Source organism: Pangasianodon hypophthalmus, chromosome 24 (genome assembly GCF_027358585.1).
Source record: "Pangasianodon hypophthalmus isolate fPanHyp1 chromosome 24, fPanHyp1.pri, whole genome shotgun sequence".
Classification (NCBI taxonomy): Eukaryota; Metazoa; Chordata; class Actinopteri; order Siluriformes; family Pangasiidae; genus Pangasianodon; species Pangasianodon hypophthalmus.
Genome location: NC_069733.1, coordinates 13,445,889 through 13,465,045, shown reverse-complemented (window position 1 = coordinate 13,465,045; position 19,157 = coordinate 13,445,889). Strand labels below are relative to the sequence as shown.

General features: G+C 39.4%; 2 protein-coding genes across 2 annotated transcripts; both read right to left on the bottom strand.

The window, feature by feature from the left end:
* Window positions 1–189: 189 nt before the first annotated feature.
* Window positions 190–9,937, bottom strand: vcp (valosin containing protein). The gene is made up of 17 exons (XM_026931312.3): window positions 9,774–9,937; window positions 7,656–7,767; window positions 6,497–6,669; window positions 6,199–6,341; window positions 5,944–6,074; window positions 4,578–4,709; window positions 4,396–4,498; window positions 4,174–4,307; window positions 3,762–3,897; window positions 3,041–3,153; window positions 2,652–2,816; window positions 2,396–2,518; window positions 2,067–2,279; window positions 1,606–1,914; window positions 1,259–1,414; window positions 986–1,140; window positions 190–775 (listed from the first exon to the last, which is right to left on the bottom strand). The coding sequence occupies exons 1-17, from the start codon at window positions 9,788–9,790 to the stop codon at window positions 670–672; spliced, it is 2,421 nt and encodes an 806-aa protein (XP_026787113.1). The 5' UTR covers window positions 9,791–9,937; the 3' UTR covers window positions 190–669.
* Window positions 9,938–10,321: 384 nt separating this feature from the next.
* Window positions 10,322–17,711, bottom strand: fancg (FA complementation group G). The gene is made up of 14 exons (XM_026931398.3): window positions 17,448–17,711; window positions 17,133–17,217; window positions 16,006–16,131; window positions 15,722–15,912; window positions 14,482–14,617; window positions 14,257–14,387; window positions 13,721–13,867; window positions 13,402–13,562; window positions 13,191–13,254; window positions 12,661–12,983; window positions 12,523–12,563; window positions 12,136–12,297; window positions 11,696–11,810; window positions 10,322–11,607 (listed from the first exon to the last, which is right to left on the bottom strand). The coding sequence occupies exons 1-14, from the start codon at window positions 17,508–17,510 to the stop codon at window positions 11,496–11,498; spliced, it is 1,857 nt and encodes a 618-aa protein (XP_026787199.3). The 5' UTR covers window positions 17,511–17,711; the 3' UTR covers window positions 10,322–11,495.
* Window positions 17,712–19,157: the final 1,446 nt, after the last annotated feature.

The following is a 19,157-nucleotide window of genomic DNA, read 5'->3' as shown; positions in this document are numbered from 1 at the left end:
TGATCATGCTTGAAGATCTTTGATGGGAGATAAAAGATGGAAAAATATGATGGACTAAAATTACCTATGGATCATTAAGTTGTAATTCAGCCCTAAGGATTTCATCATTTGTTTAATAACCATTTAAACAAATTAATTACAATGTATTAATTGTGGTAGAACACAATATACACATACTCTGTAGACATGTGACAGTTGGGGCCATTTTGTGAACTTTATTTATTTTTTTAACATTTTCAAACTTGTAATACATATGCTACATTCATAAAAAATGAAGTAATTAGCAATTACTTTCCCCCATTTTGTAATCTTTCAACAGGCTAGCATCCTGTTGCTAAAGCTGCTTGTAGAGATCGTGAAGTTAAGAATGAATGAAGCCGGTCTAACAGGTGTATTTATTCATTTCAACTGGCCCCCACCAACAGTACAGTAGGATCAAGATTCTGCAGTAATAATCCTTTCACAAACCAGAGCAAAATACAAGCAGCTACATGCTTTTTTTTTTTCCAACAGGGAGAAGAGAGAAGAGGAGGAGGATAATATATAAAAAAGGAAAAAACATCAAAGAAGCACAAAGTCCTAAAAATGTGGAATTTATCAGTTGGGTTTCATTTTTGTACATGGTGGCCTGCACTGAAGAGATCAGCCATGTGGTCACATTTATCCAAATTATCCGTAAAGGTCATCATCGTTGTCCTCGTTGAAGATGTTCCCTCCACTGCCACCTGCAGAACCTTGGCTTGGTCCACCTCCTGCCTGATTACTAGAAGGGAATCTAAGAGAGGACAAAAGAGAGGTCTGCTAATTAACTAGAACAGCGCCATATTAATCAGACTGCAGCTAAATATTTCAAGGGAAGAACTAAAAAGCACTTAATATCATTGCCTGTTCCTATACCAATTACTTTCTATACTCATGACCCCCACTATGAAATGATTTACTGTTTCCAATATAGTGACGTGTTCTTGCTATGAAAGGGTTTTACCTGAAGCTGCCGAAGCCTCTGCTTTGCTGCAGGGTCTGTGCAAACATCTCGTATTTGCGGATGTCGTTGTCGCTGACGGAGCGACGGGCGAAACGCATGGCCTCCTCAAAGTGGTCCTTCCTGATCTCAGGCACTGGGTCGTCCTCCTCCACCTCCTGAATATAAAGACAGAAAAATGCGCGTAACTGCTAAAAGCCCAAGCAGCTCACTGAATTGAAGTCACGGTTTAAAAATAAATAAATAAATAAATAAAAAATAAAAAAAGTGACCCACCATGGCTGATGGGTTTGTCTGCCTCTCACGTTCCCTCCTGATCTCATTCTCAATGGACTCACGAATAGCCAGTTTGCAGGCTCTCTGGCAAATTTCTGTTAAGTCAGCGCCGGAGAAGCCATTGGTCATCTTGGCCAGGAAGTCCAGGTCTACATCCTGGAGTCAGAGAATGCATGGTTACAAAAACATACATGCAAAGACTCACAACCTGACTATGCTTTTAAGACTATACTTTTAAGTGACTGCACAGTCACTGCTACATTCAGCATAACATCTTTTAATCGCTTGTATTTTTAAAATCACGCATGATGACTAAAGCTCTGAATAATCCTTGTTGTTTTCTTAACCTTGGCGATTGGAGACTTCCTGAGGTTAGCTTTAAGGATGGCCATGCGGGATTTCTCATCGGGCAGTGGGATATAGATAAGCTGGTCCAGACGACCAGGCCTGAGGATGGCAGGGTCGATGATATCCGGTCTGTTGGTGGCGCCGATGATGAAGACATTCTTCTTGCTGGACATGCCATCCATCTCTGTCAGGATCTGGTTAATGACACGGTCGGCTGCTCCACCGCCATCACCCACGCTTCCACCACGGGCTTTAGCAATGGAGTCCAGCTCATCAAAGAAGAGCACACAGGGGGCAGCTTGACGAGCCTGGGGAAGAAATAATATACGATAATATAAATATAATATATATTTTATACAAGATAAATCACTCCACCATTCACTAAGGATAAAGGAATCTAGGAAAACCTGAATATCGTGTCAGGAAAAACATTTACTCTCTAGATGCAAGTCTCTCTCACCTTATCAAAGATCTCACGAACATTAGCTTCAGACTCTCCAAACCACATGGTTAGCAGTTCAGGGCCTTTGATGGAAATGAAGTTGGCCTGGCACTCATTGGCAATGGCCTTGGCCAGGAGGGTTTTACCACAACCTGGCGGCCCATAGAACAACACACCCTTGGATGGAGTCATACCAAATTTCAGGAATTTGTCTGGATGCTCCACTGGGTACTGAAAGGAACAAGAGATACGTTAACACTCACAGACAATGCAGACAAGGCTACAAGTCTTATGAGTCCCAAGAACCTGCATGGAGTACGAGGTAAGTTGGAGGTACACTGGATTACCTGCACCAGTTCCTGCAGTTCTCTCTTGACATCATCCAGTCCACCAATGTCCTCCCAGGTGATGTTGGGCACCTCAACCACAGTCTCACGCAGAGCTGATGGGTTGCTCTGGCTCAGGGCCCACTGCAAAGCAACAGCAAGGACTTAATTGGAGCTTCCATATTATTAAACCCAATTTTTAATGGGCTAGATGATCATTTCTTGATCATAGTACAGATTACAGTACACACTCAATTGTAAAAAACAGTCTTCATACCCTAAAGTCATCCATGGTGACAGCCAGGGAGTTCATGACCTCTGCGTCGATTGTCTCATCCTCCAGGTCAATGAGGTCCATCTTCTTGCGGATGGCCTGCAGTGCAGCCTCTGAGCAGAGGGCAGCCAAATCAGCACCCACATGACCATGGGTCTCGTTGGCAACCTGAATACCGCACATCATTGATTAGCAGTGAAATAGAAGTTGCACAACTGGCTGGTTTTTACCACAAAAAAAAAAATGAAATCAAGCTCTTGGCTTAGATAAACTCCTTTAAAAGCATTCTGGTGCATCAAAGTCATATTAAAAATGGAATTCTCTGTACCTGTCTTACTACTAAATCCAAACGACTACCCAAAATATTCACTCTGATAGGACAAGACACAAACCTGCTCCAGGTCAACATCATCAGCCAGCTTCATGTTCTTAGTGTGGATCTGCAGGATTTCCAGTCTTCCTGTAGCATCAGGAATGCCGATGTCCACCTCTCTGTCAAAGCGCCCTGTAAGAGGAGTGAATAAATCGTTGACATCCTATAATAAAATTACAGTGTTCTAAATAAAAAAGGCTATTCGAACTTGAAATCATTGTAACGTCAGGTTTGTAACTTTAGTCACACTTAACTTCAGTAACTTCATTCCTTTAAAACACTCAACAATTTATTTGAACGACAGGGCTTGGAATTCAGTCAGAGAGGCATGAACATAACACAGGATTGGCGATGGCATGAGGGGAGTATCATCAAGTTACACAGAACTATCGACAACTTAAATGATAATTATTTCCTTTAGACTCCTTTTATAGAAAATATCCAAGCCTAGAGATCAACAATTAACCATAATAAATGTAAAATATCAACAAATCACATCCAACATTTACTTTGTAAATTACTAACTATAGCCCATCCCGTATAATGTAAAATTTGTCAGCCTCCGGTTACCTCATCCATCAGTGCAAAGGCACCACCATAAGACTATTAAGCAGAAATTATTTGGGTGGTGGTCCATGGCACACAAGTTGATTCAATTCAATTCAGTTTTATTTGTATAGCGCTTTTAACAAAGGACACTGTTGAAGAAATTATCTTTAAAAATCTTCTAGCAAGCTCACCGAATCTCCTGAGAGCTGGGTCAATGCTGTTGGGTCTGTTGGTGGCAGCCATGACGATGACGTGAGCCCGCTGCTTCAGTCCGTCCATCAGGGTGAGCAGCTGAGACACGATGCGCCTCTCTACTTCACCGTGAGTCTGAGGAGACAGGGACAGATCAGATTACTGCACCACAGAAACATCCACTGCTCAATACAGGAGCACAAAACCCAGCCCTTTATAGCAACTCAAAGCCAAAAGGCCATGAAATTGTAACAAAAAGTACACATTAAATAAAATATAAATCCAACATTAATGTTAATTTGCTTATCCATATACCACTAGTGAAAGGAAGTCAATAGTCCAGAAATTTATTTCATCACCAATGAGGGCAATAACTATAACAATGAGGGCAATAACGTTACAGTGTCTCACCTTCTCTCTCTTGGGTGCAATAGCATCCAGTTCATCAATGAAGATGATGGCAGGAGCGTTCTTCTCAGCTTCTTCAAAAGCTTTACGCAGGTTGCTCTCAGACTCACCAGCCAGTTTACTCATGATTTCAGGGCCTATAGAGGTGAGAACATAGGAACATAGCAATATCTACAAAGATTAAGTTCCTTTAAATTAGGACTTCAAGGTTCATAAATATTTTACCATTGATCAGGAAGAAGAATGCTCCAGTTTCGTTTGCAACAGCACGAGCGATCAGAGTTTTTCCAGTTCCAGGGGGTCCGTACAGAAGAATACCACGGGGAGGCTGAGCCACAAAATAAATCAATTAATAAATCACTCAAACCTGAGATCAAAACTATGTCTTAAAATGCTCGATGACTTACTTTCACACCGATGGCCTTGAAGAGTGCTGGGTGCCTGAGTGGCAGCTCCACCATTTCTTTGATCTGAGCCAGCTGCTTCCTCACACCTCCAATGTCATCGTAGCCTACTTCATTCAGAGATTCTTCCTCATCCTGTTGACACAAATCACATTTATGTTTAATGCGGCTTTTATACATTTTCAAATATCATCTCAAATACACTATCAAATTCCATCACTGCCAACACCTTACAATACATAACGCCCTAAGAAAGCAAAGAATGCCCCAGGAAAAAAAGTTTTCAAAAAAGAAGTAGGGCCTAGCAGTGTGGCTTTATGGCAACGAGGAGGCCCAAAAGATCCAGAGGGTTTAAAAACTGATGCCAGATTGTTTTGTTTTTGGTAGACATTTTTATTTTGCTTAGTACTAAAGTAATGAGGCAGTATAACAGACATGACTAGATAAACCACAAAACACGCTGACAGAGTTTACCTGTGATTGCTTTTATATATATATATATATATATATATATATATATATATATATATATATATATATATATATATATAAAAAAAAAAAAAAGTGTATGTGCAGACCTTTGAACCAGTGCCTACTGAGATTTATGATCTTGTAGGTGTGTAACCAGTTGCTTTGAACAAAAGCCTTCATCCACAAGGCTGCTTTCTGAATTATGATGTTAAATAGTGAAAAAATTCATTTGTGCTTAAGATGGGTATTAGTTAGAGATTCTGATTGGATGGCCCTAGACTACTGCCATTAAAATACTGGTACCTACTTTGTACTTTCAGTACAATTAATGCGTTCATGCAGCGCTACAAAATCTACTGTGCTATTATTACTCTGACATGTTGCAACGGTACCAAAAAAAAAAAAAAAAAAAAAAGGATGTTCCTGCACAGCATAATGACCTTAGGGATAATTTGTCATTTCCACTTAATGCAAAATGTTCCAAGTTCTAGACAGTCAAGTACCTGGGGTGCAGCCTAAAAATAGAGCAGCAGTATCAGCATTACAGCAGTCTTCAAGCACGAGAATGCCCACACAACAACTGCAACTGACCAGCATCGTCACAGCATTTTTTTTGGACCTATTACACAATAATATTGCCCAACCTGCATATGTATTAATGGTAATATCGACAACAGGAACCTATCAAATGCCTTTTGTTCTAATTAAATGTTAGAATACATGGCTCCCTGCATCTTTCCTAGAGACCACAGGCTTTGGTTCCAGTACACATGGCTCTAATTATCAGCAAAGATTAGCTGGATCTGTGCAGGGAGCTATGTTTCGAAAACTACGGTCAAGAAGCTATGCTTTAATGTGGTGTGGATGTGCAGATCCTGAACTTGTACACTACCCTTACCTCACGCTTAATAGGTTCTCCTTCACAGTGAATGACAGTGTCAGGAGCCACTATACAGTAAGGGCTTGGGTCAGTCTCCACCACTTTAAACTCAACAGCACGCATGCCTCCTCTCACCAGGAAGATATCGCCTATTGGGGGGGAAATCAGCAAAATCAGACCATCACAAAACATGCAATTATGTGTGTTCTATTAAGACAACAAAATTTATTTCTTTAAATGTATAAAATAAAAACAAACATATCTAACATTTACCTTTACGGATTGGCCGGTAAGCCTCTAGGAAGTAAGGCTTCAGGTACACCTCAAATAAGTTGCCAGTGATTCCCTCCACTGTGTCATCAATGGGCAGAACATGGATGCGTTTCCCATACTTCACATCTGGACATGGCTGAATGCTAACAAAAGAAATCATAAAAAAAGGTTAAAGTCCTGGGATGTTTAGCCACAAAGGATATCTTTACATATACGTCCTGATCGCAAGACTAAGGGCTTCAACTGTAGTATTGAAAAACACTAAAACTTACTGAAGAATATTTAACAACAGTGTTACCTGATGACATCTCCGAGGCGAACCCTGAGGTTATTGCGCACCACCCTGTTCATGCGCACTTTCTCGTCAGAGCAGCTATCGTCAGACAGTACGATGCAAACGGTCTCCCTCCTTTTCTTGCCCTTCAGCAGCACAGTGTCTCCCCTGAAAAGCTGAAGCTCGTCCATCTTGGCCTGCAATTGTGACACATTGCATCAATATCAGAGGCCCGGTTAACACTTCGGACGAACATCCATCTCTGGTGATCTGATCACAAGTGGAAAAGGCTTGCTGTTTACATTCTTCACTTTCATCCAGTCTCCAGTGACTGACTGATCAGATTTCGTGACAAAGCATTCCTTTATTTTGTCTGTTAAGGTGGGCAGTAACTTCAGTAAATTTTGGAATAAATCATACTTGCAAGTAGGGTTTTTTAGGGGATTTTTTTTTTTACTCTTAAGGAAATCTGTAAAGGCAAAATGCACTTTTACTTCATTACTTTCAGACAAGATACATTATTGCTACGTGGCTGAATCCCAAATGACGTTCTATTGGGAATATAGCTCAGGTTCGGCAACACCATCATAGGATACCATAGTGAGTGAGCTTATATTATTGAGTGAAATTTTAAGCCATTTGGGATTCTGCCTAACTAGGTGTTTGAGGTGCTTAAAATAAATATTTCTCCATGAAGCTAGCAGATTACCATGAGCAAACAAACTACTATATTAAATTGCTATTAGTATAATTACATCCTTGTAGTTTTTCATATTAGTGAAGTAGCACTACAGCCTTTGTTTGTTCTGTGTGGTGGTAAAAAAAAATTTCAAAAAGGCTCATTAATATTCAAACTGATTTAAATACTAAACATTTTAATTCTATAACAAGCAATGCATTTCTAGAGTACCGGTAGGAAAGGATCTAATAAAAGGATTGTCACACTGTCAATAATTTTCCGTTTAGTGGACAAGTAGCACTTTTAGTGGAGAAAGGTTTTTGGTTGCATCAGGGTGCACTAGTGGTAATGTTACATAACCAAGCTTCTCCAAGAAGCATCTGACACACATGCACTTTGCGCTGTACACCTGTGACTGGATCACCCAAGACAGGTGTTAATACCAGGTCTGAATGGTGTAGAATTTAAAACCAAAACAGAAGATTGAGTTGGACAAGGGCATACCTGAGAGAGGGAGACCACACTATTATCTTCATTGATGGATTCATCAACAATCAACCTGTTGGGTCTGTTCTTTTGTTTTAGAATGGCAGTAGAAAGATCATCATTTTTAGATCTGTGGGGAAGAAAAGGTGGAGGATAAAATAATATTCACATACTAGCCAACAAACAAGGATATAAATGAACAAGTTCAAATATATGAACAGATCAGAACTTGGCATGATCAACATATTTCACTGAAACCGAAAATGAAAGACACGACTATTTATATATATTAAAAATAATAATAAAGAAAAAGAAGAAAAAAAAAACCGAGACAGTTTCATTTGTCAATTCAGTCAAATTCACAAACTTATGTTTTTCATTTGAAACGAAAACCGCTGTGTGAAATCCACATGTGGCACGAACAGCTGCTTTATGGAGATCGTGTTCGTCTCTAGACGTTTCTACTCGCGAAATCCGAATCTTTTCAGTGAATCAGATCCTTTGGCTCGGTTCACCGACAAGAGCCGACTTCCAAACGGATCATTATCATATTATCGCCTTAACCGGAAAGTTTGCGGTATTATGACCATTGATTGTTGTTCTTTGCCTAATTATTGCTGTTGCTCTACAGTCAGATCATTCTCTACCTTTCATTAAATATTACCACTTTGCATTGCCTTTTATAAAGATCCATCGTATGATCCTCTTTGTCATGCTGTCTCATTCACACAGCTGAAACTCAAACATACATCTATCCGTTTACAGTAACCAACCTCTCAGATGTTGAAGTAATTATTGATTAAATTACACTGCAAGAGTACACATTTGGAAACAAAAACAGCTTATACACGTCTAGGAGAACGGCTTCTGTACAAACTCCCGATGAGTCGTTCAGGAGGGAGTCGACTCTTTTAAGCGAGCGTTGAGAGTCGACTCGTTAGTGAACGACACATGAGTAGTTTGTACAGAAGCCGAGCTCCTACACACCGGGCTGAGTGGCGCAGTAAACCTGCTCGGCCGACATGTACACCGCCGCAATAATCACCAACACACTCGCTATTGGGCTGGCTAATAAAGAAACAGACCTGTAATGTGTGGAAAAACGTGTTAGCTTGTGCTCTACCACACAGACTTTACTAGACATATTCAGTACCGGACCTAGAGGTTTCGAGGCCGTTCTGTGTGAGCAACACTGTCAACAGCTAGCAAGTGTTAGCATTAGCTTTAACGATATCGAGCCAATTCAGAACGCAGGAATTAGTAATAAATAACGTGATATCAGGGCAATATGAAAGTGTAAATCCTATTACAAGATGGCCATCTATACTGAACACTAGCTATGAGCTACTTTGTCTCTACAAGCTGTATTAGTTACACTAGCCGTGTCTGATGTCCGAATGACACAGCAAATGCTTCGGCTTTAACCTAAAGCGAGCTACAGCAGCTAACAATAACCACAGTGAGGCAGAAAAACAGTGAGGTTTAGTTTGAAAATAAAGCAGGTTAAGCTGTTTCAGTGAACGGAATTATTGCGGTAATTTATGCAATAAACTTGACGCTAAGGTTCAGCTTTTAACGCGGATCTAGCCAAGCGAGCTCCTTGTTGGTTTGTTGAATTAAAATAATAAAAAACGCGTTCACGCGAGCGAGCTAGTGAAGGTACAAAAACACAGCTAGTCAGTGTAAATCAAATATATTTATAAGAAATAATCTAAATTTATGTTCTGTTGTTAGCACATTTGGAGAGACGGTCAAACAATGACTTCTCGGTTGACATAAACATGCTTAATGCCGGTAGGCCAAAGCCTTACCCAGAGAATGACTCAGTATGGTCTGCTAGCTAAAAAAAGCTAATCAAGCTAGCGCATTAACGGGCCGTCTTGGCTAGCAGGCTGTGTTTACAGAGAAAAGCGGGGTCGCAAGCATGAAAAATGAAAACGATTATCTATATATAAAGCTCAGTTAGAGGCCATATTATATGCAAATCAGCTAGCTGTTTTAACTGATCAGTCCTCGCCATCACCAGCTCCGCTAGCTAGCTCCGGGTTAGAGGCTAAACTGCGACGGTTGCTAACGAACTTGCTAAATAACTCTTAATATACGCACACAATGACAAACTGCCTTAGTTTTACTTACTCTCCGCCCGAAGCCATCCTCCCTATGAGACGCTATAAATAATATGTAGAAAAATTAGCTTCTTAAAGCGCCAACTCTAAGCTGACCAACAGCACTTTGCCCCTACACTGAATTTCAAAACGTCAGCTTAGCTTGCTAACATCATCTGCGGAAAGTCATTTACACGCCCACCGATTGATGAGCCAATCAGAGACCGGGAGTAAGGGTCAAGTGGAAAAATCAGCCAATCAGTGGACGCCGATTACAGCGCTAAGCCATCACTGGGCCAAGTGAAGAGTAAGATAGAGTAATTCCTGTATGGAAGGCTGACGGCTTCAGGGTCGGGTTTTAAACATGTAAACATCACCGCTGCTGTAACTCCAACGACCTAGCACGAGAAATATATCTATATAGTACCGGAAATATGCGGATTTAAATGCAGCTCATGCACTTTTTTTTTTTTTTTAGCTAATCTGTTGTTTTCAGCTCACCATTAATCGACTGAACCTTTTGAAGCTGCCTGTTTTTGTACGTCTTCGTTTCTTCATAGAAAGTACACTATATGAATGTGTGGACACCTGACCATCACACCCATATATGGCTCTTCCCCAAACTGTTGCCACAAAGTTTGAAGCTCACAATTGTATTGGATGACTTTGTATGCTGTAGTTTTACAAACTTCCCTTCACTGGAACTAAGAGGCCCAAACCTGTTCCAGCATGACAATGCCCCTGTGCACAAAGCAATCTCCATGAAGACATGGTTTGTGAAGGTTGGAGTGGAAGAACTTGGGTGTCCTGCACAGAGCCCTGACCTCAACAGCACTGATCACTTTTAGGATGAACTGGAACACCGACTGCACTCCAGGCCCCTTCATTTAACATCAGTGCCTGATCTCACTAATGCTCTTGTGGCTGAATGTGCAAATCCGCACAGCCACACTCCAAAATCTAGTGGGAAGCCTTCCCAGAAGAGTGGAGCTTATTATAACAGTAAAAGGGACTAAATCTGGAATGGGATGTTCATCAAGCATATATGGGTGTGATGGTCAGGTGTCCAATGTCAAATGGCTCCCTTTACCAAACTTACACTGGCTATTGAAGTTATTTCATAATAAAGGCACATTGTACACATATGATAAATAGTAACAAATAATCTTTAAACAGAGAATGAAGCATGCACAGATTCTACTTTTTCCATATATCAAAGTTATTGAGATATCAAAGATATCAAAGTTCTGGGTATCAGGTGATGCCCAAAACTAAATTCCTATCTGCTTAGTAACAGAGTAAGCCATTATAAACTCTTATGATGATACATTCTCTGGCAATATAGCATGATCTTTATTCTAACCCCAAAAACATGTATTTCAAAGTATTTACAATTTTGAAAATAATCTCAAATAATCTTAAAAATGTTTATTTTCTAGGTATACATTGTATACAATTCCACATGTCGAGGAAAAAAAAGGGCAGCAGGTGGTGCAGCAAGTAGCGCTGATGCCTTGTAGTGCCCGAATCCAGGGTTTGATCCTGAGCCCCTGAGTCTGTGTGGTTTTGCATGTTATTCCCACATACCCATAAGTTACATTTATGTACTCCAGTTTCCTGCCACCTACCCAAATATTGCTGGTAGGTGGCTCAGCTGTGCGTGTGTGATGTCCTGTGATGGATGACCAGGATAATCAAGATAATCAAGCAAAAGTCATTATGTAAATGCTCAGAGGAGAATGATGCAATGTTACTAAGCTGTTACAAAACTATTCTGTATAAATTCCTCCATTTTCCTCTTCAGGCTGCTCTGGTCAAAAGATGTTGGATCCTCATTCCATGTTTGCAGATACAAAGGCAGATCTCTGAAATACAGATCAAAAAGTAGTAACGCATTGCCTAACACGTACATACAGTACATACATGCAAAAAATGACGGATTCATTAGCTTACATTGGTGTTGATGATTGTGTGGAATTAAGGATTTGCGTCCACATGGCCGCTGCCTCCTGCTTGCGGTCCAGCCTCCACATCATCTCCACCAGCCACATTTCAATGTTTCTGCATCCTGGTAAAATAAGAACCAAGGCATAATTTGGTTGAGAACATTATTCCTAGTGATGATGTAATTCAAAAGCAGAAGAGCTGAATTTGCAGTAGTAGATCAATGTTAGATCAAACATTAAGATTATTTAATAAAAATATGCACATTTATATTAAGGGGAATGTTAAGCCACAAATATATAATGTAAGAAATTTTCTATTGAATTATTATGACTTATTCATGTATAAACAATAAAGTTACATAACCTGCTTATCACAAAATGAAAGTGAATGTAACATCAGTGGAATGACAGGTGATTCAGTGGCGGAAGAAGTATCTTTTTGCTCACCTGGCGTGGCCTGAAGACTGAGCTGAAAGTCCCTTAAAGCCTCCTTCAACTGGTCTCTCTCTACAAAACACACAGCTCTAAATGCAAGCACCTTTCCTTTCAGAGCTTCCAGGAACATCACTGTGTGATCAGCAGCTCCTCTCTCAGCTCCTCGATCTTTCACTGCAAGGAACATATTTATTTTTAAAAAAGTGACTGCAATGTTATTAGAAGAAATCCAAGGAAACAGATTCATCAGTCACATTACATACTATACACACAGGATACATGTTATAAGAAACAGATGATTTAGATCACTATTTATTGGGCACTCATAAAACTGAGATTGTCTGATAAGCTGTGTGAGAGTTTATTTCATACTGTAAGATAAGGAAATATTCTGCTTACCTTTCTGTTTAATGCATACTTTCACCAACTGATTGATAGCTCTGCAAAGTGGATACACAAAATGCATCATGAGTAAGAGAATCGAAACAAATGACTTGAAAACTCATCCCATTCAGACAGCTTCAAGATATGCTTTACCTAGTAAAATTGGTCAATGCTTCTTTTGTATCTTTGAGCTGGAAATGCGCCTGCCCTTGGAGGGAGTAAGCAGCTCCAGACCAGAGCACACACTCCAGCTTCTCCTCCAGAGCATCAGCTTCCAACATCGGAGGTACGAGTTCTCTGGAAGCTGCCGATGGCGTAATCAACAATTTGTCTGGGAGGATGTCAACAGTTTTAGCAATGACCTCATCACAAATGGCAAGGGCATCCCAAACACGTTTGGCTTTTAAAAGGGCAAAGGCTGCTTCAAGGTAGATCACTGGAATTCTTGGAAATGACAAGCCATCATCCACAGGTATCTGCATTGTATCAGATATGCAAGCCATTTTATATATATATATATATATATATATATATATATATATATATATATATATATATATATACACACACAGTATATACATACACACACATATATATATATATATATATATATATATATATATATATATATATATATATATCATATTCAGAAAATCATAACCTCTCTGAAATAATTAACTTACTTGTTTTGAGTCTGACTGTAAAGAAGCCAAGAGGTCGAGATAATATTCAGCTCCTTCTGAAGTCCTGATGAAAAATTATACATACATATTTGAGAATAACAATTTTTTTTTTTTAAAAGTTCACGAGAACACAGAACTGTGCGTACTCATTTCTGAGAAATTTAAAGAAGGATTCCTTCCCACCCTCTGGTCTTAATTTTAGTGCACTTGCCTGTCATTTAGCACACATCTATGCCCCAGAGTGTGTAATATATGAAGAGGAGATGGAATTTGGCAGATGAAGCCGATTTGTTTACTACCAAGCAGTATATCAGGAGATATCAATGGCACTGATGTACTTGATGGATCACTCTCAGCATGCAACATTACAGCCTGTAAAAAGCATAAATAAATAAATACAAACCACAGGTTTATTTTTATACTGAATTCAGAAATATAACAAGGAATGTATTAAAAAATAATCAAAAAAGAGCCAAAAGAACCAAAGTCACTTGTATAGATTATAGTACATCTGTAGTAAGATCACTTACAGAGTGCAGGAGATACAAGGCCTCTATTTCTGCATTAGTGTTACCCAGCTGTCTGTATACTAGTGAGCTCTGATAAAGGGCCCTGTGGCAATGAAAATCCACTTCCAAGGCCTTTCTGTAACACTGAAGGGCACTCTGGGGCTGTTGCTGAAAACACACATAAATATTTCTACCCAGATGTTTCACAAATGTTAAGCAAATCTATGAAAAGATGGCAAACAAAGACGTTCAAGTTGTATAATTGCAATATTCTGAACAGCACTATTCAAACGCAGTGTCCAGTTGTCATGGTAACAAGGAAGGATTTGTGGCTGATATAAATCCTTAACTGGCTAACCAGCAATGCTTGCTAAAATAAATGTATCACAGATAACACTTTTTTGTTGTACTAATTAGCACTGTACTGTATCATGTATTCACAAAATAAAATCTCCCACTGCTGTAACCAGAAGCTAGATAACATCCCTCCAGGGGAGACTGTATACAGATGAGAGTAGAGAACTTTGTGGAGATTTGGCAGTGCAGTAACTTCTTACCAACTTGGCATAGCAAATGCCTGTGAGCATGTGAACATGAGCCAAGAGAGCTCTGGGTGAGGGCTGAGTGCTGGCTTCCTGCAAAGCCACGAGAGCCTCCATATATTTCTCTTCCTTCATCTGCTCCACTCCTAAGGCACATATACATTATTACATACCCATATGAACAGCTTACAATTTCATCTCAGATTTTCAGTATGGCCACACAGCGCTTAGTCAACATACCATTAGAAATAAAAGTGCACACATGCAAAAGCTCCTTGAGGTCCTTGGTTGCTAAAGCAGTGAGCAGGGAGGCGTCTTCTTCGATAGAGAAGGTAAGGTTTCGGGTTTCTGCAAGCAGATCCCCTGATGGTGTGCTCTGTTTGTGGAAGAAGAAGCAAGATGGTTAAAATATTGCAAAAAAACAACTAAACTTAAACTAATGTATAAAAAAAAATCTCTGTCCTAGGTAAGGTTAATCATAATTATAATAAGTATAAAGAAATACAGCCTAGTCCATAGGTAACTAGAGAGGGATACAATTTTTGTCATTTTTACCCATCATTTGAAATGATGACATGTAAAGTCACATTCCTTTCAATCATCATAATTCCACACAATCATCATCACATCATGTGTGGAACACATGGCAGGATATTTAAGGGTTATTGATAAATTTAGGGATGACAATTTCCTGAAACACCCCACCATGTAGCTACATTCACTGGTCATTCTATTAGATCCACCTACCATTTACTCCATTACCATTTAGGGACAGTTTCCCCCTTAAAGAATAGAGAAAAAAAGAAAACTATCCAGGATTGTTAACATGGCAGAGAAATTTATAGGGAAACCACAGAGACAGCTATCTGAGATTAATGTGGTTTTTAACCACAGCAGGTTTTCAGCGAGCCTTCCTATTCCCTTTTCAGTGAATTTGACAATCTTCTCTCCGGGAGGCGATATAGGGAACGTATAGCTCAAAAGAATATTTTTAGGAATGCTTTTATTCCACAAGCTGTTGCTTTGATGCATTCTCAAGTCAGATTTTTTAAAACAATATATGTATTCATACCCTAATAGCTCACTGCACCTAATGACGAGCTTAAAGCGCCTTTATTTTTTTATTTTTTAAAATGTTCTTATGTTTTTTATATCTCACATTTTCTGTTCAGACTACTGAATCATGTCTCCATGTGTGTGGGTGTATGTAAGTGGTCTTTTTGGGGTAGTTGTTTTGTTTTTGGCATAGTTGTAAAGCCAACCAGAAAAGGTACAATAAAGTTATTAATCAGTTTGTAGGCTATTGTCTGAAGTATTTTAAATGTTAGATATGAATAAAGTGATGTATATGTTATAATGGCTAATGGGCATACAATCTTATTAAACAGTGACCTTTTAACACTGTCCACTGCCATGTGACTGGCAATGTCTTTCTTTCTTGCACTAATGCCATAAGATGGTCATCTTTAACATTACATACTTTGTGATTAACCTGCAGAAGCAAATGCAGGATTCCTTCATAGCGGCGTTCGGAGAGCCAGACTGCCCACTGAATCAGCAGAAGTTTATGGATCCACGGCTCATATACCGTACCACCGAAAGTCTTCAGCACAACTTGCCATAATTGAACCAAATCATAACTGGGCACCTGCTTATGTACAGCCTCTAATGCTAAAAAACACAGGAAAGAACACAACAAAGTATTCAGAAACATAACTCCCATCTGCACATTATTTTCCTACTACAATAAATATGAGGCTTTACCTCTTACTAGGATATTGGTGATGCAATCCTTTGTCTCGTCTGGTGTGCCGCAACTCAGCGAAAATAGCAAAGCATTGTATGTAACGGCGATCTCAAGCTTAAGGTGCCCTGTTTGGGCTGGCACACCTGTTGGAGGAATAAAATAATATGTCCGGTTTTAGACATGCTTAGTATGGTAGTGTTAGTGTGATTAAAGAGTGTGGCCACATGGGTGGCAAAGAGGGAGCAGCTGCCACCCTTGAAGTAAGGTTTGGCAGCCTAATTTTGACCTCAGATTACATCTCTGTGTAGTTTACTACTCCTTTGCAATTTGTGCAGACATAATGAATCAACTCTAACTCACACTGATTTAAATCATTGTATTACTGTAGGTATTTTGTGCAAATTCCTTGTGTATTAAGAACTAAAGGTAACTATTGTCAATTTAATAGCAGCTTATTGTCATTAGGTGACCATTATGTTAACACTGTATTAACACTGCATTGATCAAGAAACAAGTCAGACATTTTGTAAATACAATCTTACAGTCCTTCATGTGCTATGGGAATGATCCTACTTCCCACTTCTGAAGTGGTAATTACGAGTATGTCGTGTTCACATGCTTCGTCGTTCGGAAAGAACATGAAACATAGACGACGCCAGGTTCATTCACACATATTTATGTCTTTCTTTTACTTTTAGTTTGACACCATGACACATATTACTCAGTGAGCTAGCTTGCTGACGATGAAATTTTGGTCAAATACAAGCTACATTGGTCAAATACAAGCTATTTTCACGGTACAGAAAATGGATGCTGATATGGTACATACATGAATATGACCAAAACAGCAAGTGCTAACAATTAGCTGCATTTAGAAAAATGAACAAAACCTGTCATTCAGTACAGAAACTGGACTCTCCTCCCATCTCGGAAACTCGGGTATCAGAATTATCAAAATTATTTCCGAGTTTCCCAGTCGTAATTACCAACCTGAAGGGCCATTCTTGTGCAACTTCCTAGTGGGAAACTCGTCTTGACAATAATTCCGGTAGCACGTGAAGGCAGCATATATCTCCCTACAGGAGATAACATGATGGCTATTTTCTCTTACACAACACTGAAGAGTATAAAATATAACTCGCACCTTGAACTTTTTGTTGCAGTTTGAGACACTCAGTATAACAGTGTTTTCTTATGTCCCGAAGAGGCTGTCGGCGAGTTTCATATTCCTGAAATTAAACAACATTATAGAGCTCCTTATGAAATTAAGACTCCAACTAGCAAGTAAATAAAGGTAATTGTCTACGGCGGAATCCAAAATGGCTCCCTAACAGACACCCAGTGCACTCTATAAGGTGGAGAAGCCATTGTTTTATGATCACTGTAGTGCGCTGATGTAGGGAGTCTGGAGCAATTTGAGATTCACCCTAATGCAGTTAGCTGAAAGAGCTAATGATACCTTCCACTTTTTAGCGATGTTATTATTCTCCTCGACCCATCTGTCAACCAGATTCGGAGGCATATCTTAGCAGAATTAACATAAACCAACCACAGACTGTTATGTTAAAATGCGAGAGGAACTGAAATCATTTTAGCTCCTGATTTGAACTTTCCCTCCACTCCCAGTGTAAACAGGATGCTGTGGTTACTGTTCCGCGTCCCCCGCCTGAGCTCTACCACGCATGCGTTAACGGTTTACGACTCGAGGCAACCCATCGCGCATGCGCAAAGTCATCACGCGGTTATGACATACAGACGCGAAACACTGCAATATGAGCTTTATCCTCGCACAAACTGCATGCTGTTTACAAGTCTATTATTATGAATAATATCGAGTATGGTGGTATAAACGCCCTCCTTTTTTGCTTCCTTGAAAAACACATAAAATTAACGGATTTAAATATTTTTTCTAACACTTGCTTAATTTGGATTTTTAAAAAGTTTAACATTAACATAATAAGCCTTACAGTTAATTATTTTCCCTTTATGATCACAAGAAAACTGTGCAGCAACAAACATAAAAATAACATCAAAAACAACAACAATAATAGCAAAATAAAGACAATAAATCAACTATGAGTAATTAAGAGAACAAAAATAACTCAATAGATACATAAAATATATAAATGTTAAAAACAAAACAAAAACCCAAAAACAAACAAACAAACAAAAAACATGAAAAGGATCAATTTTCAGGGGACACTTTCAATAATTTGGGAATGTTTCAAATCAAGGATGGTCTTTAAAAAGCCTGCATTTATGAATATATTTTGTTAAAAAACAGCTTTCTTATTATTTTCCCTTCCTTATTTCTTCTTTTATCTCCCCCCAGCAAGTACTGTCCGCAGGAAAGTGCTGGGCATTCAAGGGTGACAAGGGTTTTGTCACCATCCCTCTGGCGCATCCTTTATGCATCACTCATGTGAGCCTGGAACATCTGCCCAAAGAGCTCTCAGCTGACACAGACATCAACGATGCTCCCAAAGAGCATTACTCCAGCAAATGCACACACATATTGGTGTTATACATGGATAAATAGACAGATGAATAGATAAAACCAAACTTGTATCTAATGAAAGATCAGAGCACTCAACAAAAAATCAGTAGAACATGGTGAAATGATTTTATTAGCATGATGAGATTTTAACACCACATATGGCTTTAAAACGAGTATATTGGGCAGGTAACATTGCCGCCTTACAGCTACAGCGTCCGTGGTTTAATCCTGAGCTTGGGTTACTTCTCTGTGTGGAGTTTTGCAATTTCTCCATGTGTCTGTAGAATTTACTCTGGGCTCTCCGGTTTCCTCCTGCTTCCCGAAAAATGTATCCTTAGGTGAATTGGCTAGTAGCTACACTAAAAGAATGTATGTTTGCATGGTGCCTTATGATGGACTGGAGTCCCATTCAGGGTGCATTCCTGCCTCACACCCAGTGTTCCCGGGATCCACCGCAACCCTGACCAGGATAAAGAGTGAGGATACTGTCCTAGGCTGCAGATTATACTGGAGTGCATTTGGGCTGCTGTGACCTGAACTGGGTTTTCAGGGAATTATGAACACACAACACTGACTGATGACTGATGCCTAGCATTACATATAAGCACATACAGTATACATGCCCAAAAAATTTAGGATTAGGTGCCAGTCATGCAAAATTCCACCAGTGGG